The sequence below is a fragment of the Ictalurus punctatus genome, chromosome 3, assembly GCF_001660625.3.
Source record: "Ictalurus punctatus breed USDA103 chromosome 3, Coco_2.0, whole genome shotgun sequence".
Lineage (NCBI taxonomy): Eukaryota > Metazoa > Chordata > Actinopteri > Siluriformes > Ictaluridae > Ictalurus > Ictalurus punctatus.
Window position 1 is genome coordinate 6,580,129 of NC_030418.2, and position 26,558 is coordinate 6,606,686.

Here is a 26,558-nt window from a genome sequence, read left to right on the forward strand (position 1 = left end):
ACTGGCGAATTCATAATGAAAGTTGGGTGCTTCTGTTTTATTCTATAAAGATCATGTTCAGGTCATTTTGAGTTCAGAATAACAAGGTAAAAAAAATTATATAAAAAGACTAGTCTTAGTACATAAACAGAAATGTTGGCCTTGTTTTTGAGACCTGTCATTAGTAGGCTTTTTGGGTGTATTGTGCCATAAATATTGTTTAGATTTTTAATAGATGAACAGTATTGCTAAACAGAAATGTGTCATATCCCTTTTAAATTGTATATTTTTTACTTTTAGCAACTGAGGGAGTTGATTGCAGAGCATAAGCCGCACATAGACAAGATGAACAAAACGGGCCCTCAGCTGGTGGAGATCAGTCCACTGGAGGGCGAGTCCATCAGGGAGAAATTCCAGGCCACAGACAAGTTGTATGCACAGCTTAAAGCAGATGTTAAGCAGAGAGCTGCAGCCCTGGATGAGGCCATCTCTCAGTCTACTCAGGTTTGTCTGGGGTCTTGATTCTGTTCTCTATTGAGCTTCATTACTAAAACAGCAGTGTATTATTCCTTGTATGTATTTGCTTTGCCTTGTGCTTCACGTTTTCACTTTCTTTCATGTGGGGCCCAGCTTCATTTTAAATCAACCCAGTGACAAAGAGCATTAGTTGATTATACATATAGATAGTTTAAAGTCACGGTTCTCATTGTGGAGTCTCGGGAGTTTGAGAGCCCCTAGTTTAATTAAATGTTCATTGCCTCAGTTTCTGTATGCTCCCGTCAGAATGCGTCTCCAAAATAGCTGCTGTTAATCTTATCTTTAGTAAGTCAAGTCTCAATAAGGTCTTTCATGTCCTACCAACACAAGTGACAGCTTGTTAATGAAGTGTGCTGTGAGAACCCTTTGATGAAAACCCCGTGTAGCCTGTTTTCAGCAGCAAAGGATGTCTCAGTCATGAACTCACTGATATGAGTAGGAGAAAATGCGAGGCCTGACCATACAGTTTCCTCTAAGAAACTTCCCAACAAACATGCCTACAACTGATTACCTGCTATAGTGAAAGGTGTCCTAATTGGTTCTGTTGAAAGACGTGACCACTGCCTGATTGCCCCAGTGCTTAGGATTCAGCTGTAATATTTCAACTGGTGGTTGGAAATTTGCTCTTTTAACGTTGCCATTTCCCCCCCTCCCAGTTCCATGATAAGATCGACCCAATGCTGGAGTCTCTGAATCGTATAGCGGAGCGTTTGCGCCAGCCGCCCTCCATCTCCGTGGAAGTGGAGAAGATTCGTGAGCAGATTTCTGAGAACAAAGCTGTGAACGTGGACTTGGAGAAACTGCAACCATCTTATGAAACGCTGAAGCAGCGAGGAGAGGACATGATCACTCGCTCAGAGGGCGCAGACAAAGACCTGTCAGCCAAAGGTAAGCATTTATTTTCCGAAAATAATAATAATACTACTCTGCAGTCATCTAATGGCGAATATTTATTTATTTTTCTCAAAGCTGTACAAGACAAACTGGATCAGATGGTATTTGTGTGGCATGATATCCATGCTCTGCTGGATGAGAGGGAGGCTAAACTTCTGGATGTGATGGACCTGGCTGAGAAGTTCTGGTGTGAGCACTGTGCTCTCATCATCACCATCAAAGACACACAGGACTTGATGAAAGACCTGGAGGAACCTGGAGTCGACCCCTCCGTTGTTAAACAGCAACAGGAGTCTGTGGAGGTTAGTGAGCTCTTAGTGCTTATGTACAGCTTAGGTTAAAAATGTCCATTCTAACAGTCAAACAGTACTGAGTATGATAATTATACTACTTGGTTCAATGTCTAATGAACATTTTTTTGGGGGAAAAAAAGTCTGTACTACTCAGATGCAAATGTATTGGTTATTAGTGAACAGGAAATGAGGATTACAGCAGTTATATTTCACATGTATATGTGTTTTAATAGGAATTGGCCTGTTTATGCTTCCTTATTTCATGTACTGTTGTCACGGTGGACTTGACTGTCTACAGGGGTACCGAGAGGAGATTGACGGTCTTCAGGAGGAACTGAACGTGGTCCAGAATCTAGGAGCAGAGCTGATGACAGCCTGTGGAGAACCAGACAAGCCTGTTATCAAAAAGAGCATCGATGAGGTAACATCAGACAAGCTGTTTGAAGAAGCATACAGTGCTGTGAAAGTGTTTGATTTCTTCTGTTTTTGTGTAAATCTCATACTAACTAGTTTTAGATCTTCAAACAAAATGCAACATAAAACAAAGACAACCCGAGTAAACACACGATACAGTTTATATTATTATTATTATTATTATTATTATTATTATTATTATTATTATTTAATTAAAGCATTATTTTTTTTTCCAACACCTACATACATTGTGTTATGTTAGCTACATTTTATTTTACTTATTGTACCCCATTATTATCAACAACAAGGTTGTTCACACTAAAAGATGTGTACAAGTTTTTAAGTTACAGTCTGTAATCATTTGGACTGTTATTATGCTGTGTGTAATTTTTTTACCTAAACAATCTTTTGACCATAAATGCTTGTGGACGATACATAGAGAGATTAGACATTTACATTTATGGCATTTGGCAGACGCCCTTATCCAGAGCGACTTACAATTTTCTCATTTATACAGCTGAGCAGTTGAGGGTTAAGGGCCTTGCCCAGGGGCCCAGCAGTGACAGCTCGGCAGTGCTGGGATTTGAACTCACGACCTTCCAATCAGTAATTCAACGTCTTATAAAGATCGAAAGATAAATAAGCAGAGAGTAATTATCCCCTACCATGTTCAAACCAAATCTACGGCCATGGACCCTTTATGAATACAGTTTCACAGATTTCGGCGAATTAGTCACTACGGGGGCAAATACATTTTCACACAGTTGGTATTGGAGAACTTTTTTTGCTTCAGTATATAAGATTATCATTTAAAAGCTGTATTTTGTGTTTATTCCGGTTGCCTTTGGTTTAATTTTTGAAACAATTTAGTATGAGGTTATACACAAACAATAGAAATCAGGTTGGGGCAAATACTTTTTCACAGCACTGTACACAGAACTTTTATTACATTACTGGTTAGAAAATTTGAATGGGAAAGACAGTGTATATGAATATACACCTGTATGCCAGCACATCATATTCATCTTCAGCAATATTATGTAATAAATTACCATTGCCTATAATCAGAATATTTTTATTATACCTTATTGATTTTTTGTTGATCCTGTATGACGTTCTCACTGCTTTAGAAATGTCCATGTGTCATTTTAATTCAAACCATATCTGCTTGCTAGGTGAACGTGGCATGGGAGACTCTGAATAAGACCTGGAAGGAGCGAGTGGACCGACTGGAGGAGGCCATGCAGTCTGCTGTACAGTTCCAGGATGGTCTTCAGGTACAGTGTGCCACAGAATGACTCGGAATCCTCCCCCCCGCAACAACAGTAACTCAACAAAGTATTAAAAATCTCCATTTATCCAGCCCGAATGTACACCCATGTAGTGCCATTGTTACCAAAACAACAAGCCAGAAGAGTCACATGAATTCAGCATGTTAGTTACGCAGAAGTCATGTTCATTTCATATTTTAAATCAAGTCTTAAGTGATATCAGTCTCAGTGAAACATATTCATAATGTCAAGATGACAGAAATTGGAGTCAAGTATTTACACAGCAGTTATTCTTTAATCAAATATAAATTTGATTCAGATCACACGCTCTGATTTAGGTGTGTACATGAAGAGTTTTTATTCCAGTTGAGTTATTAAATGAATTAGTAATAGATTATTAGGATACATGTAAACATAGCTAGTGGCATCGTAACTCCGCATTATTTCCGTAGGAGTCTGAAATACTACATTATTCATTTGTTTTCTTCAGTACTCAGCTATTACAGCATATTGCAATGCGCTGTTACCAAATGGGCGGTAAACACCGTTTACTGTAATCCAAGGTTTCCCTGGATCCCTAGGGGTTCATCATGGTATTGCAGGGGGTCCTAAGACCGATCGGAATTTCAACATCACATTAAAGTAAAAATATTGTTAGAATAAATACAAAAAAAGGCAAACGGAATAGTAACATGCTTAAAGTAACACATTTTGATATTCTATTACAAAAGTTAAAGTCTCTTACTTAAGGCAAGTGATTAATGTTGGGTTCAGCTGGAAAAAATGTATCACACCTGTTTTAATTTAATTAGCATTTACTCAAAACCTTTCAATGAATAAAAGCTGACGAGGCATAGGAAAGCATGACATATTGTACCGCAGACTCGCAACTTGAATAGGGTAAGGCGTGGCCCAGTTTTCCCATGTCTCTATTATCTGAGCTTCTTGACTGAAATCACAGGTCACAATGCACCCTAAATATACATTGTGTAAATACATGTCAATAACATTTCATTCTTCTACTACAGGGCATGTTTGACTGGGTGGATATTTTGGAGAGTAAACTGGATTCCATGTCACCTGTGGGCACAGACCTGGAAACAGTGAAACAGCAGATTGAGGAGCTCAAGGTGTATTCCTTTCCCATGCTTCATCGTATGGATTTCCCGGTTTATACAGATCAAAGCATGTAAACATGTGTCCATGATCACACCCAGCCGTGCCTTGTCCTTTTTTTTGTTTATTTGTGAGCATACTGGCCAGATACCAGCTGTGTTTATTCAGAGGACTATCATTTCATGTACTCTCCCACAAGTAGTTCAAAAGGTGCATTGTCTAGTGAGAGTTAAACAAACCTGAACCACTGACCATCCCATTATTGTTGAACTATGGGCATATCCATATTTTTAAGGATTATACGATGAAGAGATGTTGAAACATGCTTCATCTTATTTTTCCCAATGTCTGTATTTCGACAGGAGTTCAAAGGTGAGGGATACCAGCTTCAGATTGAGATGGAGAGGCTGAATCACCAGGCAGGACTGCTACTGAAAAAAGTTCTGGAGGAAGCAGACCGCGTTGCCATTCAGGAGCCGATGAGCGAACTAAAAATGCTTTGGGACAACCTGGACGAGAAGGCCATCAATAGACAGGTGAAGTGCTAACCTGTTGCATTCTGGTGTCATTTATGCTCCTCATGCTTGGCTTGCCATCTGTCTCTGTATCTTTACCGACTACGGATGTCTCGTCTGCATTACAGCACAAGCTGGAGGGAGCCTTGTTGGCATTAGGGCAGTTCCAGCATGCTCTGGATGAGCTTTTGGCCTGGCTGACTCATACTGAAGAGCTGCTTAGTGGACAGAAGAAAACCAGTGGCGATCCCAAAGCTATAGAGATAGAACTTGCCAAACACCATGTAAGTTCATTCAAAATATACAACATATATGTAATTAAAATGTAATGCAATCTGTAATTATATTTATGTAGCAAACATGTGCCTGGGAAATGACCTCAGTCACCAGCCAACAAAATGTTTCTAAGTTTATAATTATTTATTTGCTAAGTTTATCATTATTTCGGGTTCTTTGCCATGAAATCTGCCTTTTATTTTGAGCAAACAATACAAATGTCCTCTTTAACCATCAGGTGCTGCATAATGATGTACTGGCCCATAAGACCACAGTGGAAGCAGTGAACAAAGCTGGCAGAGATTTGATGGAGTCCAGTGCAGGAGAGGAGGCGTGTGGCCTGCAGAGCAAGCTGGAAAACCTTAACCAACGTTGGACAAGCATCCTGGAGAAGACTGAGCAGAGGAGGCAGCTTCTGGACATTGCCTTACTCCAGGTCCTACTCAGCCGTTTCTACGCGTACAAATTTGGTCCTTGAGATAATGAGATAAGCAGTGTCTCTAATTTAGAAGAATCACGCGTAACCGAGACACACCCCTTTGTTTTGGCCAAATTCTGCCTTCTCCGCTGTTCTCACACAACTTCTGCATAGTGCTTAACTATATACTTAGTTACGTCTGAGGTCTGAATCCTGTGCACAATTTTGGGATTAACTGCTCACTTACTGAACTCTGAATATGACCCATAACTGTTTATGGAGAGAGCTGAATTAGACGCTGAAGATTACTAGCAGTGTTTGAGTAGCTCTCAGGTTTCTTAGGCAGCATTTCTGATTTCTTTTTTATTTCAATTTTAATTATTAACTCAGCTTCTATATTAATACATTACTAGCTGATTAATACATTATTAGTACATAAATAATAATTTAATTCCCTATGAAAAGAATATTTTCACGTTCAGAACCGAGTGAACATTGATGCAGTACAAGCCAGTAACTATTGAATGCTGACCCGGACGATATGTGAGAAGCTGTAAAGTCTCACTAACTTGCCTTTAAAAATTTTTTTTTAAAAAATGCATCCTGGATAAATATGAAAGCATCCATTTTAATCTAAACTTCTTTTCACGCTTAATAACCTGCACTAATTGGAATAATGCAGACTCCGTTGTTGTGACATTAGCTGCATTGTGTTCTAGGCCCAAGGTTTCCATGGGGAGATTGAAGATATGCAACAATGGCTGAAAGACACAGAATGTCAGCTGTTAACATCAAAAGCAGTTGGAGGCCTACCAGACACGGCCCGCGAGCAGCTTAAAACCCATCTGGTATGTATTTAAGCCTCCAAAAGGCCTGCTGCTGATGGCAAGCTTGAACACATTTTTATCACACTCAATACAGAGCTTTTTTGGTTAACGGTCATGAAAATAACAATTTAGATTGAGCGTGTTCAGAGGCTTCAATAAAGCCAGACTTAAAGAGAGTACATTCAGAGCATATGTTTATTGGGTCTTTATTCTGGGGGGCTCTTTTTTTTTTACAGTCCAGACTGTAAAACGTTGTATTTTTAACTCATTCTTTGTGAACCAGCTAATACATAATAATAATAATAATAATTATAATAATTAGTTGCATGAACATCTGCTTGTTTCACACATGATCCGTTTGCGGTACGGACTTTGAATGAAGTTTAAAGCAACACAGTAATAAAATCTTTCCTAGACGTATTCATGTTTGAACACAATAAATATAAACAACGTAATCTTCTATATAGATTTACATATTACCTTGCTCAAGCAAGAGGCAAAACATTTAAACATGGTACTTCTCTTACGTGAAAAGGTAGTATCGCAAACATTTTACATGAAGACTTCCCAACCACACAAACAGCCGAGGAAACTGCCTCCCACGTCTTTTCTTTTCATTTAATCTTTATACAACAAATCCTGCAGGTCATACACAACTTTCTCCCACCACCAGCTTGTCACGTGACTGCTGCTTTCTGCTGAGATGCGAGTGTCTCCCCTCACCCCGTCCTCACCCACACATAGTATAACAAGCTGTGTAGTGTATTTCACATTGAAAACAATATACTTTAGATATCATTTTGACCGCGTTAGATATTTTTGCAACTCCTGGTAAATGTTTTGGTTTTCTTTGCTTTAAAGTAAAGCTTTTTTTTTTTCTTTAAAGCTTTTGGTTTTCCCTGGGCTTAAAGTAATAAGATGACTGTTTAAAAACAGTATTATACTTTACTTATATGCATTTATGGTGAAATTACTGCATTTTCGTGTCAATCCGTGTTATTTTGACCACAAACAATGCGCAATCATTTTAATTCAGCACGTGCAGTACACCAAAAATAGATTCGGTGCGGAAACAATCGCTGCCCCACTCCTGCAATGTATTTGTCACGCCGCATCCGTGAGCAGTGTGAACGCTCTAACCTGATAACATGGGCATGGAAAAAATACGTACTGCATATGGATCATGTGTGAAACAGGTGTTGTAGCAATAAGTAAAAATGGACAGATGAGGACAAATGACTTTTCTAAGTTTTGCCCTTTAAAGGATGTAGAGCATTCCAATAAATCAGTCCAGCTCTGTGATAACTTACTCTTATCTCTTGGTTATTGTAAATGTAAAATGTCTACAATAGAGTTTCAGTAATGCCTGATGTCCTTCCTTTTCAGGAGGCTGAAGAAAGAGAGATTTGTCTCTAAAAACATTGTCTTTTGTGTGTGTGTAGGAGTTATGTAGTGCAATAGAGGTGAAGGAAGACCTCTACCAGAAGCTTCTTCACAGAGGTCAGCAGCTGATAGCCATGACCCAGGAGAACCAGGACAGCAGTACTGAGCAGGACCTCCACAACCTTCAAGAAAAGTGGGAATGTGTGCAGGCCAAAGTGGCTGAGAAGAAGGTGAGTGCTGCATTTAAAAAACAACAAAACAAAACACTCAAGCAGCTATAGATACCATGAAGGAAATGGTCCATTCATGCAGCTTCAGGTCTGATCACAAAGATGTGAATTGTGGTGATGTCAGTGCGAATGTGGTCATAAGGTGTTGGGGTGGCTGTCTAGGGCAAGTTTGGGAATCCAAATGAAACATAATGCTCCGTTTGTGAAGTGTGTCATATGTCAGTGCTTATTACGGACTGTCTCACACCTTGGCGTGGTTTGGTCCAGAGATGTTCTTAACCCAGATCTAATGATATGATGTATCAGAATTAAAGAATGTATTCTGAACACAAACTTGAAGACATTGTTTTGTTTATTTAAACGCCATATATATTTCAAGGTACTTTCCAGAGAGCTCAGTGAAGCCACTCGTTTAATATAATTAAAGGTTTTCCAAGGCTCCTCGGCTTTCAGTTAAGAAAGCCGCTGTGTACCAGATGCACCGTGTGAGTCACACTATTGAATATTGAATCAAAGGACATTGTTTTTGTGCCTGCAGGGGAAATGTTTCTTCTACACATCCTCTTTTATTTGTCATTATAGCATGGAGAGTTCAACACTTCCTCTCCCTGTTCAATCACAAGGAGATCTTGATGCTATTTTGGTTGTGCTGATGTAATTATGGCTTGAATGAATAAATCAGTCTCTGTGTGTGTGTGTTTGTTGTATCTAGGTGAAACTGGAAGAGGCATTAGCGATGGCCACAGATTTTCATAATTCTCTGCAGGACTTCATTAATTGGCTGACTCAAGCAGAGCAGACCCTCAACATGGTCTCTCCAGCCTCCCTCATCCTGGAAACTATCTTGTTCCAGATTGATGAACATAAGGTACGTGAGTAAATCTAATCTTTCTGATTGAGCTTTATTTGATTGATGATTAAAAAAAAATGTATATTTGATATAATAAATAATTTTTATTTTCAATTAGTTGTATGTAAACACTGATGAATCTTTGCAATATTACTGAAGTCACCCAGGAAATCTTTTGAGTTTCACATTTGCTTCAGCCCATTCGTTTCGTCCTTGTCCCAGCTCTGTCCACCTAGCTTCTCCCATGTTTCTCAACAGATCTTTGCAACTGAGGTCAACTCACACCGAGATCAAATCATTGAGCTGGATAAGACAGGCACCCATCTGAAATACTTCAGCCAGAAGCAGGATGTGGTCCTGATTAAAAACCTGCTCCTAAGTGTACAAAGCCGCTGGGACAAAGTAGTGCAGCGTTTGGTGGAGCGAGGACGCCTGCTGGACGATGCGAGGAAACGTGCAAAGCAGGTATGGAACTAAAAAAGTGTAAAATAAATAAAATAAATAAAAAGTTACTATTATTTTACTTTGGGTATAAAGTCAATCAAAACATATACATCCTGTATTTGGTAATAAATGCTATCTATTCAGACAGAGATGTAATATTAGGGCTAAGATTTTACTGCCATTATGCTACATAGAGCCTGAGATGGAAGCACATTAAACATCCATTATATACAACATCTATCTCATCAGTCCACAAATACTGTAGGGTCTGTTTGATGGTGCAGTTCACCTCAGAATGAAGTTCACCTCAAACCTGAACTAGCAACAGAATTGCCTATAGTGAAATACAGAAGTCATTAAATAAAACGAAATGTGTTGATCTTCCTGCAGTTCCATGAGAGCTGGACGAAGCTGATGGAGTGGCTGGAGGAGTCAGAGAGAGCTCTGGACTCTGAGCTGGAGATCGCTAATGACCCTGACAAGATCAAAATGCAGCTGGCTCAGCACAAGGTGACTAGATCTCACCACACCCTTTCGCTTTGTAAACCAATAATTACACACTGCACAGAATCCTGCTGATGTTCTGCACCTTTGTGCGTCTTAACCGTTTCCGTTTAAACATCTGTAATGAAGTAGTGAACTACTTTCCAGCATGGCATGAATCATGGCTTAAACCAGCTGCTCTCTCTCATTTCGGTTGCTGTGTTATTTCCTGTTATGGAATCACTCCCTCACACAGATAGGACGAGAACTTTCAGAATCTTCTGTCCCATTTGGCATTAAAACAGTGTATACTGTCTCACTTTGTGATAGATTTTTTTTTTTTTTTTTTTTTTTTTTTTTTTTTTCCCCCAAAACCACAATTTACCTTGATTAAAAAAAACCTTGATTAACAATAACTGACTCACAAAAAAGACCTAAAGGCATTGAGTGAGGCCGAAGATTATGCACTTATTTTTTTTTACAGTTGTTAATTAGTTGTTCTGTGATTATTTAAACAAAACGTAGTCTTTAATAAGCAGACACACCCGAAACACTCAAAACACATTTACATTTAGTACATTTAGCCTAGCTCTGATTTGCGACTCTGTTACGTTGTCACGTTCTTATCTTTACACAGTGGAATTGTATCGTTTTGCTTGCACATGCCTTTTGCCCCACATAATAAGGAAAATCATTTACATTTTTTACCTAGAAAGAAAATCATTAATATTGTCTACTGATTCTATTACTGCTGCTATTCTTTTCTAAAAGTAGCATGACTCAGGGTTGTTGACAGTAGAGAGGAGAGTACAGTGCCATGTAATTAACAGCTCAGCAGTGTGGACTCAGCAGATCCCTTCACATACTGTCCACTCAGCTGTGCCATCTAACCCCAATCAGCCACATATCAAACCTGCTGGTTTCACTGTGTGTCCTTGAGGCTAAACGTTAACCCTGGCTCTCTGTTCACTGACTCCTTTAGGAGTTCCAGAAGGCCCTGGGTGCCAAGCATTCCGTGTACGACACCACCAGCCGCACAGGCCGAGCCTTGAAGGATAAGACCTCACTCCAGGATGACAAGCAGAAACTGGACGACATGCTCTGTGAGCTTAGAGACAAATGGGACACGATTTGTGGCAAGTCTGTAGAAAGGTATGTTTATATTCTATAAGCTGAAGATATCCACTGCCTTACCATATAAACAGAATTCAAGGGGTTTTCTTTGTAGTGAAACAGTTTTTAAATGAAAATTTTTATTTATTGAAGCAAAAAACTTATCCAATACCAACTGGGCCTGTGTGAAATTTATTTGCCCCCATAGTTACTAATTCCTCAAATCTATGAAACTGAATTCATAATGGGGTTCAGCTGGACTAGACGCAATCAGGCCTGATTACTGCAAACCCTGTTCACTCAAATCAATACTTAAATGGAACTTTTTCTACAGCATGAAGTTGGTTCAGTAACACACTGCCAAAATTGAAAGAAATTCCAGAAATGAGGAGGAAGAAGGTGATTGAAATACATTAGCCAGGGAAGGGTTACAAAGCTTTTTCAAAGGCTCTGGGACTCAAAAGGACCATGGTGAGAGCCATTATCTCCAAATGGAAAAACTCGGCACAGTAGTGAACCTCCCAGAATTGGCCGACCTTCCAAAATCCCTCCAAGAGCACAGTAACTACTCATCCAGTAAGTCAGAAAAGAGCCAAGGACAACATCAAAGGAAATACAGGCCTCTCTTCCATCAATAAAGGTCACTGTTCATGATTCCACCATCAGAAAGACACTGGGGAAAAATGGTATCCATAGAAGAGTGGCAAGGTGAAAACCACTGCTAACCCAGAAGAACATTAACAATCATCTGAATTTTGCCAAAGCACACCTTGATGATCCTCAAACCTTTTGGGAAAATGTTCTGTGGACTGATGAGTCAAAAGTGGAACTGTTTGATTTATGCCAGATGTAACGGGACCCCTGTCTTCCAAGCACCGAATCCCACAAAAAGAACATCATACCTACGGTCAAGCATGGTGGTGGTAGTGTGATGGTGTGGGGATGCTTTGCTGCTTCAGGGTCTGGGCAACTTGCAATAACTGAGGGAATCACAAATTCTGCTCTCTATCAGAAAATCCTAAAGGAGAATATCTGGTCTTCAGTCTGTAAGTTCATGCTCAAAAACCCTCCAGTGTGGCTGACCTAAAGCAGTACTGCAAAGAAGAGTGGGACAAAATTCCAAAACAGGACTGTGAAATACTGATCTCCAGTTATTGCTACTAAAGGTGGCACAACCAGATTTTAAGTTTAAGGGGGCATGTGTGATAGGTGTTGGATATTTTTTTTGGTAATAAAAAATAAAATAATAATAATAATTTTTAAAAATTACAAACTGTAATGTGTTTACGCAGGTTGCCTTTGTTTTACGTTGTATTTCGTTTGAAGATCTAAAACTATTTAGTATGAGATATACACAAAAACAGAATACAGAATCTCTCCGGATCCTTCACATTTCTAGGTCCACGCTGGTGGACTCTCCTCTTCAGTTCACCCCACAGGTTTTCTATGGGTTTCAGGTCAGGGGACTGGGATGACCATGGTCAGGGTTGTGTTTGCAATTATTTGATATATATATATATCAATATATATATATATATATATATATATATATATATATATATATATATATATATATATATATATATATCGATATATATATATATATATATTTTGCTTTGATTTGTTATAAGTGCAAGTATTTCACTTCAAATATTATTTTCTCACAGGCAGAACAAGTTGGAGGAGGCTCTGCTGTTTTCAGGCCAGTTCACTGATGCTCTGCAGGCTCTGATTGACTGGCTTTATAAAATAGAGCCGCAGCTGGCAGAGGACCAGCCTGTGCATGGAGACATCGATTTGGTGCTGAACCTCATCGATAGCCACAAGGTACTGCTGCCCCTCACACACTGACTGTGTGTAAATGTTTCACTGTAACGCACATTTAAAAAAAATTCTCAATTAGTCTAATACAGAATTAGACAGGATGACTAATTATTGTATTGTATTTCTGTTTTGTATGCCGTAATAGTCTAGTTTCCTTTATGTGCTTCTATTTTTGGGCCTTCTTGATTCTGTTATGGTTTGAGAATTTCAGTTTTCTTTCCCTCTGCCTCTTGTCCAAGTTTGTCACTGCAGGTTTCAATTAGACAAAAATAGATTAGTCACTGAACAAAGCTTCATCCCCACTTTTCTTTCCCCCTTCACGTGAGCCTCTTTTGGCCTTTCTGATTTAGGGTTGAGCTGCTCAAATGGAAGGGCCTTGGGCTCAGATTACTGAATCTGCAGTGTTCTTAGATACGTCTATTCCTCTTTCATCCTAATCAGTCCTGATCAAATTCTTTGTTTTCTGGATTGGATTTAAACTTGAGAGACAGAATTGTGCCAAAGGGTTCACATTTGAGTGGGGGTTAGCGTTTGATTCAGAGTGAAACTGATACTTTTGGCTTGTTTGCTGTTTGATTTGGTTTTACACTGCACATCATTACATGAACCAAAATGCAGAAATAAAATATTGGCTAAGTGGCATTAAGGACTGAAAACATGCTTGTAAATACTCTTTCATTCACTGGTAAGAAATATGGCGACTGAAAAAAGTAAACAAATCTTTGCTGAGAGCATGTAGAAATCACAGAGCCAGCACTAAATCATTAGATAATTTATATACATAACTAGTTTAAAACATTTAATGTATTGCATCCAGCATTTCATTTATCTCTTCTTCCATCAGCCCAAACATCCAGAACACGTGGCAGTTCTGCAGCACTACAGCTCCGTCCTTTGGCCCACGGGTCAATTTAGCATTCTGGATCTACAAAAAATACACTATATGGCCAAAAGTTTGTGAACACCTGACCATCATACCCATATATGGGCCTTCCCTGAACTGTTGCCACAAATTTGGAAGCACACAGTTGTATAGAATGCCTTTGTATGCTGTCACATTACAATTTCTCTTCAATGGCACTAAGGGTCCAAACATGCTCCAGTATGACAAGGCCCCTGTGCACAAAGTAAGGCTCATAAAGACATGGTTTGCTGATGTTGGTGTGGAAAAACTCCAGGGGCCTGCACAGAGCCCTGACCGCAACACCACAGAACACCTTTGGGATGAATTGAAATGCCTACTCCACCCATCCTTACCTGACATCAATGGGGTAAATCCCCACAGCCATGCTCCATAATCTAGTGGAAAGCCTTCCCAGAAGATTATTATAACATCAAAGGGGGGATTAAATCTGGAATGGGATGTTCAGAAAGCACATATGGTGATGGTCAGGTGTCCACATACTTTTGGCCATATAGCGTATTTGCCCATAACCCTAAACACACTGCATTTTTGGTTCAGTTCCTGCAGTTGGGTCATTAAAGGGTTGAATCGCTTTCTCACTGGAATCTAACCTAACTACAGTTCTCTTGGAACCGGACTGAGACCATCTTCCTCAGACGGTCACGGCCTGCACCCGAGTATGATTGCTGTGTTCTCACAAGCACAAAACTAATAAAGAACCAATAAAGAAAACACACCAGGGTTCAACTCAAATAGACTAAAGGTTGCATATGTGCAAGCACCAAAAAAAAAACAAAACCCTGCATTGTACTTGAAGTGTTTGTGTGTATGCGTGTCTCACAGGTGTTTCAAAAGGAGCTTGGAAAGAAGACAGGCTCTGTACAGGCTCTGAAACGTTCGGCCCGTGAGCTGATTGAGAACAGCCATGACGACTCTTCCTGGGTCAAAGTTCAGATGCAGGAGCTGAGCTTGCGCTGGGACACGGTGTGCACCCTGTCTGTTTTAAAACAGACACGGCTTGAACAAGCTCTGTGTCAGGTACGCAACTCTTAGCATCCTGCTGCATTACAATTCGGTCAAGCCACATTCTATCTTGATGGTAAATTAAGCCTGTTGTCTTTTTATATATTCAAATATTGCTATAATTACATTAAAAAAAAAAAAAAAATATATATATATATATATATATATATATATATAATATATATATATATATATATGTATGTATATATGTGTGTGTGTGTGTGTGTGTGTGTGTGTGTGTGTGTGTGTGTATATATATACAGTGAGGGAAAAAAGTATTTGATCCCCTGCTGATTTTGTACGTTTGCCCACTGACAAAGAAATGATCAGTCTATAATTTTAATGGTAGATTTATTTGAACAGTGAGAGACAGAATAACAAAAAAAAAATCCAGAAAAACGCATGTCAAAAATGTTATAAATTGATTTGCATTTTAATGAGGGAAATAAGTATTTGACCCCCTCTGCAAAACATGACTTAGTACTTGGTTTAAAAACCCTTGTTGGCAATCACAGAGGTCAGACGTTTCTTGTAGTTGGCCACCAGGTTTGCACACATCTCAGGAGGGATTTTGTCCCACTCCTCTTTGCAGATCTTCTCCAATCATTAAGGTTTCGAGGCTGACGTTTGGCAACTCGAACCTTCAGCTCTCTCCACAGATTTTCTATGGGATTTAGGTCTGGAGACTGACTAGGTCACTCCAGGACCTTAATGTGCTTCTTCTTGAGCCACTCCTTTGTTGCCTTGGCCGTGTGTTTTGGGTCATTGTCATGCTGGAATATCCATCCACGACCCATTTTCAATGCCCTGTCTGGGGGAAGGAGGTTTTCACCCAAGATTTGACAGTACATGGCCCCGTCCATCGTCCCTTTGATGCGGTGAAGTTGTCCTGTCCCCTTAGCAGGAAAAAAAACCCCAAAGCATAATGTTTCCACCTCCATGTTTGACGGTGGGGATGGTGTTCCAGGGGTCATAGGCAGCATTCCTCCTCCTCCAAACACGGCGAGTTGAGTTGATGCCAAAGATGCCATTTTTGATGCCATTTTGGTCTCATCTGACCTCAACACTTTCACCCAGTTGTCCTCTGAATCATTCAGATGTTCATTGGCAAACTTCAGACGGGCATGTATATGTGCTTTCTTGAGCAGCGGACCTTGCGCGCGCTGCAGGATTTCAGTCCTTCACGGCGTAGTGTGTTACCAATTGTTTTCTTGGTGACTATGGTCCCAGCTGCCTTGAGATCATTGACAAGATCCTCCCGTGTAGTTCTGGGCTGATTCCTCACTGTTCTCATGATCAATGCAACTCCACGAGGTGAGATCTTGCATGGAACCCCAGGCCGAGGGAGATTGACAGTTCTTTTGTGCTTCTTCCAGTTGCGAATAATCGCACCAACCGTTGTCCCCTTCTCACCAAGCTGCTTGGCAATGGTCTTGTAGCCCATTCCAGACTTGTGTAGGTCTACAGTCTTGTCCCTGACATCCTTGGAGAGCTCTTTGGTCTTGGCCATGGTGGAGAGTTTGGAATCTGAATGATTGATTGCTTCTGTGGACAGGTGTCTTTTATACAGGTAACAAACTGATATTAGGAGCACTCCCTTTAACAGTGTGCTCCTAATCTCAGCTCGTTACCTGTATAAAAGACACCTGGGAGCCAGAAATCTTTCTGATTGAGAGGGGGTCAAATACTTTTTTCCGTCATTAAAATGCAAATTAATTTATAAAATTTTTGACATGCGTTTTTCTGGATTTTTTTTTTGTTATTCTGTCTCTCACTGTTCAAATACAACTACCATTAAAATTATAGACTGATCATTTCTTTGTCAGTGGGCAAACGTACAAAATCAGCAGGGGATCAAATACTTTTTTCCCTCACTATATATATATATATATATATATATATATATATATATATATATATATATATATATATATTCATTCATTCATTCATTCATTCATTCATTCATTCAGCATTAAACCTGATTTTCTTGGCTTCTCTGAACAGGACTGTCTAAATCATATGTGTATTATGTTAATGAAGTGTTATGTTTTAATGGTGACCTTAAAGTAGCACTATGAAATGCATTTCAACAATGACCGGAATTTACAACTATTACACAAAGAGATGCTTTGATTCCTTGTCATATATTTACCTTTCATTTGATCTCTCATGGGTGTGCTCACTTCTCAAGCATGTGAGGGTATTTTTTGTTTAATTCCTTAGACGGGAAATGAAGATGGGTTATATGTGTAGATTTAAAAATAAAGACCATATATTTATTTGCTGTGTTTTTCAGGCAGAAGAGTTTCACTCGACTGTTCATATCCTGCTAGAGTGGTTAGCTGAAGCAGAACAGAGCCTCCGTTTCCATGGGTCTCTGCCTGAAGATGAGGAAGCCCTGCGTGGCCTGATCGAACAGCACAAAGCAAGTTTATTTTGCAGCACAAGGCCCACATACACATGAGTGCCTCAAAGAGTTATCAAACACTGATCTACTCTTGAATAAAAAAAAAAAAATGAACAAATGACAAATAGTGGTCCACGGTGAATGAAATTGACTTTCAATGCAGACATGCCCCGAACTGATCATTTCTTCTGGTCGTTTTTCATGAACTCTTCTTATAGTTTAGTTTAGAAATTGTTAAGCCTTTACGTCTTATGTTGGTATCTGCTAACCCATCAGTGAAGCCAACAGAGTGACCTAAACCGTACATGGCCTCTCAAGCTGAATTACAGCTGGCCAAAACAAGACTCAAACTCTAACAACACTTATCCCTTGAGCATGAGCTCATATCTGAACCAGGAATAATTTGTTCCACATAGTTTTCACCAGACATTATTCACACACACAGAAGGTGGGTGGATGGGTAAAGTCTCACTGGAACATCAGTGTAAATTCTTATTGTTTTGACTTTGGTGTTGCCATTTGACTAATGTTGGGCACTATGATCCACGTAGGAATTCATGAAGAAGCTGGAAGAAAAGAGTGTGGCTCTGGGCAAAGCCACCAGCATGGGCGAAGCGATCTTAGTTATCTGCCATCCAGACTCCATCACCACTGTGAAACACTGGAACACCATAATTAAAACCCGCTTCGAGGAGGTAAGTCATTCTGATCCACTCAGTAACATCTCACACTCCTATTCACATGTACATGAAGTATTTTGCAGTTCAGCTTAATGACATTTTTATATATGCTAGATTACTACACTTTCATACTTGCGCATATACGTGATATAAATGCCCCCGATTTCAGTCCTAGATTATGTGCAATACTTGATGAACTACATTTTAATGTTTCAGAAACTGAAAAAATGAAGCTGATGTACTATACTGCTATATTACAGTTTGCTTACAAATAAGTAATTTAAAAAAAAAGCAGGTGTATCTAATTTAAAAAAAAAAAAAAAAAGAAGAAGAAGAAGAGACAACAATACAAAACATAAAGCAGAATTCATCTAAAAATGATTGGAAAAGAACCAACACTAGGAAGTCAGAGTTTTGCCATTACCCTTTCAGTCTAAGACCTGATTTGAAGCTGGTATATGACTTCTGAAAGAAACAGGTATTTAGTTAGTAATATGTGCAGGTTGTGAAAAAGGGCATGAAAGTTCTTATGGAATATTTATATTACATTCAGAAAGTCCGGTTAATATTTTCAAAATTATATTTTGATATTTCTTACTATTAACATTGGAACATCTACTATTCAATTAGCCCATTTTTGTCATTTGTAATAAAGAACACCCATGAAGCCTAACACACTAAATGTTTCCGTGCTAAATTGCCCATTTGTCTTTAGCTTAAGCACACTCCTTATTTGTGTATTTGCTGTTGCTCAGGTCACAGCGTGGGCACGGCAGCATCAGCAGAGGTTATCTAGTGCTCTGAGTGAGCTTATGGCGACTGAAGAGCTCCTGGAGAATCTGCTGAGCTGGTTACAATGGGCAGAGACCACACTTACTGAGAAAGACAAAGATGCCCTGCCTCAGGAGATTGAGGAGATCAAAGCACTCATCACTGAGCATCAGGTACCAGTAATATGCACCAAAACACTTCATACCCAACACTGTTATTCAGTTCCCTCTATGTTAAGAAAGCTATTTGAAGTCTTAAGATTTGATTTTGTGATTCAGACCTTCATGGAGGAGATGACCAGAAAACAGCCAGATGTGGACAAAGTCACTAAAACTCATAAAAGAAAAGCCACAGCTGATCCACCAGTTCAGTCTCAGATTCCAGTACTGGAAAAAGGAAGAACAGGCCGTAAGTTTTGACATAAATCCTTAAACTATGCTTATGTTGTGTTGAGCACAAAATACAAATCTTATGTCTATATGTGAACCTCTGTGATCATCAGGAAAGAGATCCCAGGCCCAGTCCATGTATCCAGCGACTGTCCAGGCTCCGATAGAGACTAAGAACCCCAGAGTGAACCTGTTGGTCAGTAAATGGCAGCAGGTCTGGCTTTTGGCCCTGGACAGGAGAAGAAAACTGAACGACGCACTGGACCGACTAGAGGAGGTCAGTTAGAGCTACAAACTTTAGCAATTAAGCTAATGTCTACGTGTGTCACATGTGATTATAACCCCCTCTCCTACTGTCATTTTCCCAGCTGAAAGAGTTTGCCAACTTTGACTTTGATGTCTGGAGGAAGCGCTATATGCGATGGATGAACCACAAGAAATCCCGTGTCATGGACTTCTTTCGTCGCATGGATAAGGATCAGGATGGCAAAGTCACCAGGCAGGAGTTTATTGACGGGATTCTTTCTTCAAGTGAGTCAAGTTTCCTTCACTTGTTCTTAGACAAACCTAGCTTGCATTCAGAAAGATCCAATTTGCGTTTGCTATTAGCTTTCACTCAATATTAGCTAAAGTTTTGTTTAAATTATTCCTTTAATTCGTGTGAAACAGACCAGATTATCAATCCTTTCTCTGCTGCTTGTAGAGTTTCCCACCAGTCGACTGGAGATGAGTGCTGTAGCAGACATTTTTGATCGTGATTGTGATGGCTACATTGACTACTATGAGTTCGTTGCTGCTCTGCACCCTAACAAAGATGCCTACAAACCACTTACTGATGCTGATAAGATAGAAGACGAGGTACGCTTGCATTTTGGACCCCCCCCCTTGTGACCTCATACTTCCTCCCTTTTTTTTTTTTTTTCTTCCCCTAATATGTTTCTAATATATATGTAAATATATCGTTTTAGGTAACGCGCCAAGTGGCAAAGTGCAAGTGTCCAAAACGGTTCCAAGTGGAGCAAATTGGTGCGAACAAATACCGGGTAAGAAACCGACCATAGTACCATCGGCATGCCTAGTATAGAGTCCAGATCTAGTTATGTGCATATGTGAGGAGAATGCAAGCTTGAAACCAAAGCAAATATAGCATCCTGCAGCACGTATCTAGTCCTGTGCTGAAAAGAGTGTTTCAATGGCAGTGTAAAATTGTGGAAAATTGGGAGTGTGCCACTGGCTTTTGTCCAGCTACTTCTTGAGACTGACTTCCCCCTTATAGCTTTTGCCAGAAGGAATGACTTCATAGCATTCTCATGTGACGTTACATTTTTCACTTTTTAACGAGAGGGCACGGGGGCTGCCAGAACACTTTTAACCCCTAACTGTATGAACTCTTGTACTGTCTTCATTTGACAGAATTCTTGAACTGAACAAATGCCAGTACAAGTACAGTATGTTGATAAATGATCTAAGGAAAATGTAATGCACTGTTCAGACAATGTTTTCTAATGTTTGTCTTTTTATTTTTCTCTGCTGTTCAGTTCTACCTCGGAAACCAGGTATATACACACAGTGCTTCATTAACATTGTGCTGCTGTGATTGCCTTTTTCTTTTAGCTTCACCAATCTCCTTTTTAATACTTTACCAGATTTGCACCTGGTCACTACTGAACTCAGAAGCCGATAAGCAAACAAAATGTTAAGAATGCTGCTTCTCAGAACTAGCTTTGTTTTTCTCTGCCTGTCGCAAAATCCATTGGAATATGCCAAGGGTGTGTAAAAGCATGTGCAGGTGGAGCAGAGAGAGAGAGAGGCTAAAAGAGAGAGACACTAAGAGAGAAACTAAAAGAGAGCGACTGCTAAAAGGTTTGTCCAGCTGTTTTACTGTAGCTGTTTTGACACCAAAAATGGTATGGGTTACTATAGGGTAAAAAGGCTAAAAATATTCATCATGGCTCTCGGGTGTAGAACGTTACTTTACTTTTAGTGATTATTAGTGTCAGATTAATGCCAGCATGAGCAAACTGTTTTAAAAAGAGCTCAGAACAAAGTGGGAGTGCTCCATATTAGATCCCAAATTTATGTAGGAAGAAAAGGAATGTTAGTCCTTTTTAGGAAGTTTTGACATCTCATGAATTTTATGATCTTGCCTATCTGCTTTTGAGTCACAGTGCATTTCTAACAACCTTTTTTCTCCCCCTCAGTATTTAAGTTGATTTGTGTTCATCTTTGGAGAGCTTTGAAGCGTAACACAACATGGGTGCTTGCCTTATATTACCTTCCTTAATCATTAAACTTCCATCTCAAAGGACCTTCACCCAGGCTAAAATAACTAATACTTATTTTTTACTTCTTTTAAAAATTATTTTATTTATTTATTTTTCTTAAAAAAATGAAGTCTTTGAAAGATTGAAAATGCTGTTGACCCATTTTGGGAATATAAATCACACTGAAATCACGGGCTACATGCTTTCTCGAGGTCATGCTTTGTGGAGATACATGGTAACTCAGCTGATTATCTGGTGAAGTGTTGGGGGACTGGGAAATTCATGCAAACCTCATTTTTCCTTTGCTTGTGCTCAAGCCTTTTTTTGCTATCATGTGCACCAGTTTGTTCAGTTTTTGCTGTTCCATATCAACTGAAACAATTCTTTTGACAGTTTGGTCTGGTTCACTGCTTACATGATCCGTTAATCGCCGATGAGAGTATAACAAACAGGGACAATCAAAATCTAAACTCCCAACTGCACGTTGCTGTTTTGGAAAGCTGTATCCTGGTAAATGGTCATTTTTAAGCTGTTTGTTGTGCCTTCTTCTTCTTTTTTTTTTTTACCTTCTTATCTGATCATGCTTCAAACCCCATCTTCTACCCGATTCACCAAATTCACCAGTGACATTGAATCATTCCGGTTCTCACATTGAGAGAGCGGAGGCCAAAACGAGGCTCAGCGAGAGGGTCATCACTGTGTGGGAGTGTGTTGATCATGTGGAGTGTTAGAGAGTGCAGTCCAGCCATCTTTCCATATTGTTTAGCCACATTGGTTCTGCATCAACGTCAACACACATTCTCTATTAGTATGGTGGTTTCTAGAAAGTGCAACCTTCTGTATGTATTGTTGATTTGTGGAAAGATTTCTGTTGGTTTATGATCAGTTTAATTTGTTTTGGAACAGAAAGCATGAAGCCATTAACTTGCTGTGTCTTGTGAACTACACCATGGCCATATCCAACTGGCAAACTTCATTTTATTGATTTGTTCTAACTTACCCTCCTTCCGCTTTGATGCCAAAAATAGCTTTTCAGTGTATAGAGTTGCTGTTCTGGAGGACTCCCAACACTGCAGCACACTCTAGTGGTCATCAGATCGATGCTTGTGTCTGAAACAAAACACAACCCATTCATTGTCTAGTCTAATTATCACATCCTGATGACACATTTTAGCATACTCAAAATTCTTCATCATAAAACACTACTCTTCAACGGCAGATACACTGCAACAAAAGACAAGGTTTGAACCAGTTGGATTGACCATTCATTTCTATGTTCTTTGGAATGAAACTGATGTGTTTATGTTCAACATTGTTTTCTCAGCTAGGCAACAAGTGCAAACCGGGCATGTACAGTGTATAAATCTAAAACCGAGCACATCTGATTAATATCGTGATCAGTCATCAATACAGCTTCATGAATATACGCAGAAATAACTATTGCTAAGAGAAGAGTTCAGAGTATGTCACTGCAGTGTCCGGGTTGTGCTGTTTCCCAGTCTGTGGCTTTATGTCAGTGCTGTGTGACTTTAACACTGTGATTTAGTGTTGACTTGCTGCTCTCTGTTCCCTGCTCAGTTTGGAGACTCGCAGCAGCTCAGGCTGGTGCGGATCCTGCGCAGCACTGTTATGGTGCGAGTGGGAGGAGGCTGGATGGCCCTTGATGAGTTCCTAGTCAAGAACGACCCGTGTAGAGGTAATGGAGGCCTGTGTTGTATTTTATTTGTTTTGCTTTAAAAACATGCCTTGACACTTTAAAATGACACCGATTGGACTAGTGTGTGTGTGTGTATACTGTACACACCATTAGATTTCTTTTATTGGCTTTATATTTTAATTCTGCTGTTAATGTGTATTATCTTCTTCACAAAACAGTTTCAATATATATATAGGCATGTACTAGAAGCCGTCTGTTAATAACCAGGTTATTCGGTCATATACAACATCGTGGCCGAGTCTTCTGCCTCTACATTCTGGTTGGCTGTGTATGAGGTTCTGAAAGCTTGCTGTCATGTTCCTACAAAGCAACTATCTCAGTATTCTACTGTCTCTCTCTCTCTCTCTGTCGTTTTCCTGCTGAATATACCCACTGTTTTCTTTGTGCTAAGAACCCAACTATCATTTCTTCTAGTTCATCACTACGGGAGTAAAATGTTACGCTCGGAATCAAACTCGTCCATTACTCAGTCTCCTATAGGTTGGCAACTCTCACACTTTCTCTCCTTGCTCCATCCCAGTGGTATGTGTGCAAGCCCATGTGACTGTGTTTGTGCGTGTGTGTGCACCCGAGTGTTCCTGCTGGAGCGATGGTATTTTCATTAACATTAATCCCATGCTACTCCTTGAGACTTCACTTGCATGCACTTGTTTGTTGCACTGCGTTTCCAGGCTGCTTTCCTGGCCAGTCTCTGCTGTCTCTTGGTGCAAGCGCTTTGTGTGTTCTTTCGAAAAGCTCTTTCGATGCTTCGTCTGCTTGACAATCTTACTTTCATCTTTGCTCTAAATTGGGCTAGATTTTCTGTATATAAACACTATGATAAAATGAATACAGCTAAAATGGTTTAGTGTTAATTAGGGATGCATTGATGCCATTTTTTTCTTCTTCTAAGTACCATTACTGATACTTAAATAAGTAGCCAACTTAATATTAAGCAATCAGGGACATCATGGAACATTTTATTTAGCTCCCGCAGTGTGTTATGTGCAAGATGTTATGCTGTTTAAACTTTAATAGAGACCATGAAGTTATCAAGTCAGTCTCATTTTGTATTATCTGTACATAAGAATGACAATGTACACTAGGCTTATGTCAAAGTATCACGTGGTACAAGATTTCCGTATTGGTGCATCCCTAGTGTTAATTTAAGAACAGTCTGCTTTTAAATAAATGTTGTTAACAGAAGGATATGGAAAGAGGCTCTCTCCTGCCTTAACATGTTCAGTAGATTATACAGAATACCCATTTTATTGCCATTAAATGTCAGTGATGTGAAACCGCATGCCAACTGCTCATATTAACTCACTCATCATATCATTGCCATCGTCATTAGAGCACATTACCTTCAAATGAAGATTTCATTTGGACCCATTTATGAAATGGGCTTCCCTTTGTCAAATCGCTTTTACTGTACAGTCCATGAGCAGTATGTGCTCCTGCTAGCTCCTGACTCATGTGCACTCTTCTTAGCTAAAGGTAGGACCAACGTGGAGTTGCGAGAGAAGTTCATTCTTCCGGAAGGGACCACTCAAGTGATGGCCAGCTTTCGCTACAGAGGTCGAAGGTCACGGCCATCCTCAAGAGGTGCCTCCCCGAACAGGTCGAACTCCAGCCACAGTTGTGCTGCACAGCCCAACCCTGCTGCGACTGGTACACCGAAGGTGGGAGCACTTTGTACTTTCAAGTTATTTTATTTTCCACTTTTAAGTGGAACATAAGGAGCTTATTGTGGTGTTCTGTGTCTCTCTCAGATGCCATTAAGTAGCCTAATAGTCTTATAAACTATTCAGTTCATGTCCGTTCTTTCTGCAAAGGTCCACTAAATGTGTTTATTTCTCAATAATTGCTAACTATGAATTCTTTTATGATCAGGAGCACATTCCCAAAACACTTTCTCAAACTTTTGTAATAAGATGAAAGAGATGCGAGCGACATAATTTAGCCCAGTCTACATTAATTACGTTTACAGCCTGGAGACTCGGCTCTCGTGGATGCTTTTGCACCCCAATACCTACTTAGTTATACAGTGCATCATTTAAACATTAATATAAGGGATCATTTAATAGAGATTCCTTATATTTTAAACCACTGTTTTATATTTCTGTATTTGACCCGCCATTGTTCCTCACAGACTCTCCAACATTTAACCCGCAATTATGATAAACCCTGGCTGACAAACAGCAAATCAGCTACTCCCTTAAAGTCGTCCGACTCTTTTGAGAGCCAGGGGTCATCCAATGAGGTATAGTGATTTAACAGGAGTGACACAACCTAATACTGAGCTAACAATCGTCACTAACCCACTATTAATTTCCTGCTGTTTAACTTAACACTCTGTGTGGGGTGGCAATCTGAATGCAAGCCTAAGTTTAAATATTTGAATGAACCATTGAACACGTTCTGTTCAGAAATGGGGCTCTCTCTCTTAATATCTTTTCTTCTTTCAGCTGGGCTGTGCTCTCACAAACTACTACAGGGAAAATTATTACTTTTATACCACAGCACTGTATAATTCTCCAATCATCTTCATGACGGAAGTAAGAGAAGCTGCTGAGGAAATAACTGTTTTATAGCCGTTATCACAAGTCATAATAGGAACCAACTTGTTCCTTAATAAATAAAAAATGTAATTATTGCCAAATCTGTGGTGTAAGATTAATAAAGTACTTTAGGGCATGCTGTTATTGGAAAATAGTCCACTTGAGGGTGGTAACAGTAACTCTGTGTTGTCTCAGGCCATAGCACACCACCACGGTGTGGATTATTTTCCTATAACAGGAGATCTATAATGTTTCTTATGTAACTGCTTAAGGACTTGCTTGCCCTGTCATGCCTGTGTTTGCGTTATTGTGCTTCCTGTAGAGTAACTGAGGGTCCCCCCCCCCCGCATCAAAATATTCCAGTATATAGCTGTAATAATGCAGTTGTTCTATTATGACATTTCTGTCACTTTTCATCTCTGACTAACGAAACATTATTTTGAATAACTGGTTATGTTACAGTACAAGATGATTCCAGCCAAGTAACACTTTCAGTATCTAGGTCAAAAGCACAATTTTTAAAATCCTTACTTGTGATAACATCTGTCCTGATAAAAACTTTTTTTTGTCTTCTACAGAGTACACCCATCCAAGGTAGCAAGCTCCGTTTGCCTGGTTATTTATCAGGAAAAGGTTTCCAATCAGGAGAGGAGGGAAGCCTGATAAACACTGCTATTCTAAAAGCTAGAAGTCAGACTGCTGGTGAGTTAACCCCCCCCCCCCCCCCCCCCCCCCCGACACGAAAGTTTACACACAGTTGTACCCAAGGTCTTTCAAAATATACTCCATTTGACATGTACGCATGTGTAGTATGACAACTTGCACTACCCCCTCATGACCTACAAGTGTCAGTACAGAGCAGGTCTTCTGGTTTGAAGGAAGACAACAATGGTGGAGAAAGACATGCTGTTTCATTTCCTGTTACTAGAGGAAGAAGAAATGTTGAGAGAAACCAGAAAAGAGCATGAGATGGCAAATTCAATCAGGTTTTTTCTT

At 39.7% G+C, this 26,558-nt stretch overlaps 1 protein-coding gene across 28 annotated transcripts in view; it reads left to right on the forward strand.

Annotated features, from left to right (window-relative positions):
* Positions 1-26,558, forward strand: part of dst (dystonin) — a 155,072-nt gene that overhangs the window by 124,455 nt on the left and 4,059 nt on the right. For 12 of the 28 annotated variants that reach the window (XM_053679452.1, XM_053679454.1, XM_053679456.1 and 9 more), the window contains 32 exons: positions 280-483; positions 1,173-1,404; positions 1,486-1,712; positions 2,002-2,124; positions 3,293-3,394; positions 4,417-4,518; positions 4,867-5,040; positions 5,148-5,303; positions 5,534-5,731; positions 6,433-6,561; positions 7,983-8,153; positions 8,866-9,021; positions 9,262-9,468; positions 9,838-9,957; positions 10,913-11,082; positions 12,711-12,870; positions 14,615-14,809; positions 17,091-17,219; positions 17,753-17,896; positions 18,637-18,825; positions 18,931-19,060; positions 19,155-19,318; positions 19,410-19,572; positions 19,745-19,899; positions 20,010-20,084; positions 20,580-20,597; positions 21,699-21,815; positions 22,884-23,001; positions 23,437-23,544; positions 24,493-24,683; positions 25,154-25,264; positions 26,141-26,264. In XM_053679452.1, coding sequence (XP_053535427.1) covers positions 280-483; positions 1,173-1,404; positions 1,486-1,712; positions 2,002-2,124; positions 3,293-3,394; positions 4,417-4,518; positions 4,867-5,040; positions 5,148-5,303; positions 5,534-5,731; positions 6,433-6,561; positions 7,983-8,153; positions 8,866-9,021; positions 9,262-9,468; positions 9,838-9,957; positions 10,913-11,082; positions 12,711-12,870; positions 14,615-14,809; positions 17,091-17,219; positions 17,753-17,896; positions 18,637-18,825; positions 18,931-19,060; positions 19,155-19,318; positions 19,410-19,572; positions 19,745-19,899; positions 20,010-20,084; positions 20,580-20,597; positions 21,699-21,815; positions 22,884-23,001; positions 23,437-23,544; positions 24,493-24,683; positions 25,154-25,264; positions 26,141-26,264 — 4,762 coding nt within the window. The remainder of the gene's footprint in view (positions 1-279; positions 484-1,172; positions 1,405-1,485; positions 1,713-2,001; positions 2,125-3,292; positions 3,395-4,416; positions 4,519-4,866; positions 5,041-5,147; positions 5,304-5,533; positions 5,732-6,432; positions 6,562-7,982; positions 8,154-8,865; positions 9,022-9,261; positions 9,469-9,837; positions 9,958-10,912; positions 11,083-12,710; positions 12,871-14,614; positions 14,810-17,090; positions 17,220-17,752; positions 17,897-18,636; positions 18,826-18,930; positions 19,061-19,154; positions 19,319-19,409; positions 19,573-19,744; positions 19,900-20,009; positions 20,085-20,579; positions 20,598-21,698; positions 21,816-22,883; positions 23,002-23,436; positions 23,545-24,492; positions 24,684-25,153; positions 25,265-26,140; positions 26,265-26,558) is intronic. The other 16 variants (XM_053679465.1, XM_053679466.1, XM_053679477.1 and 13 more) reach the window with 10 other exon arrangements.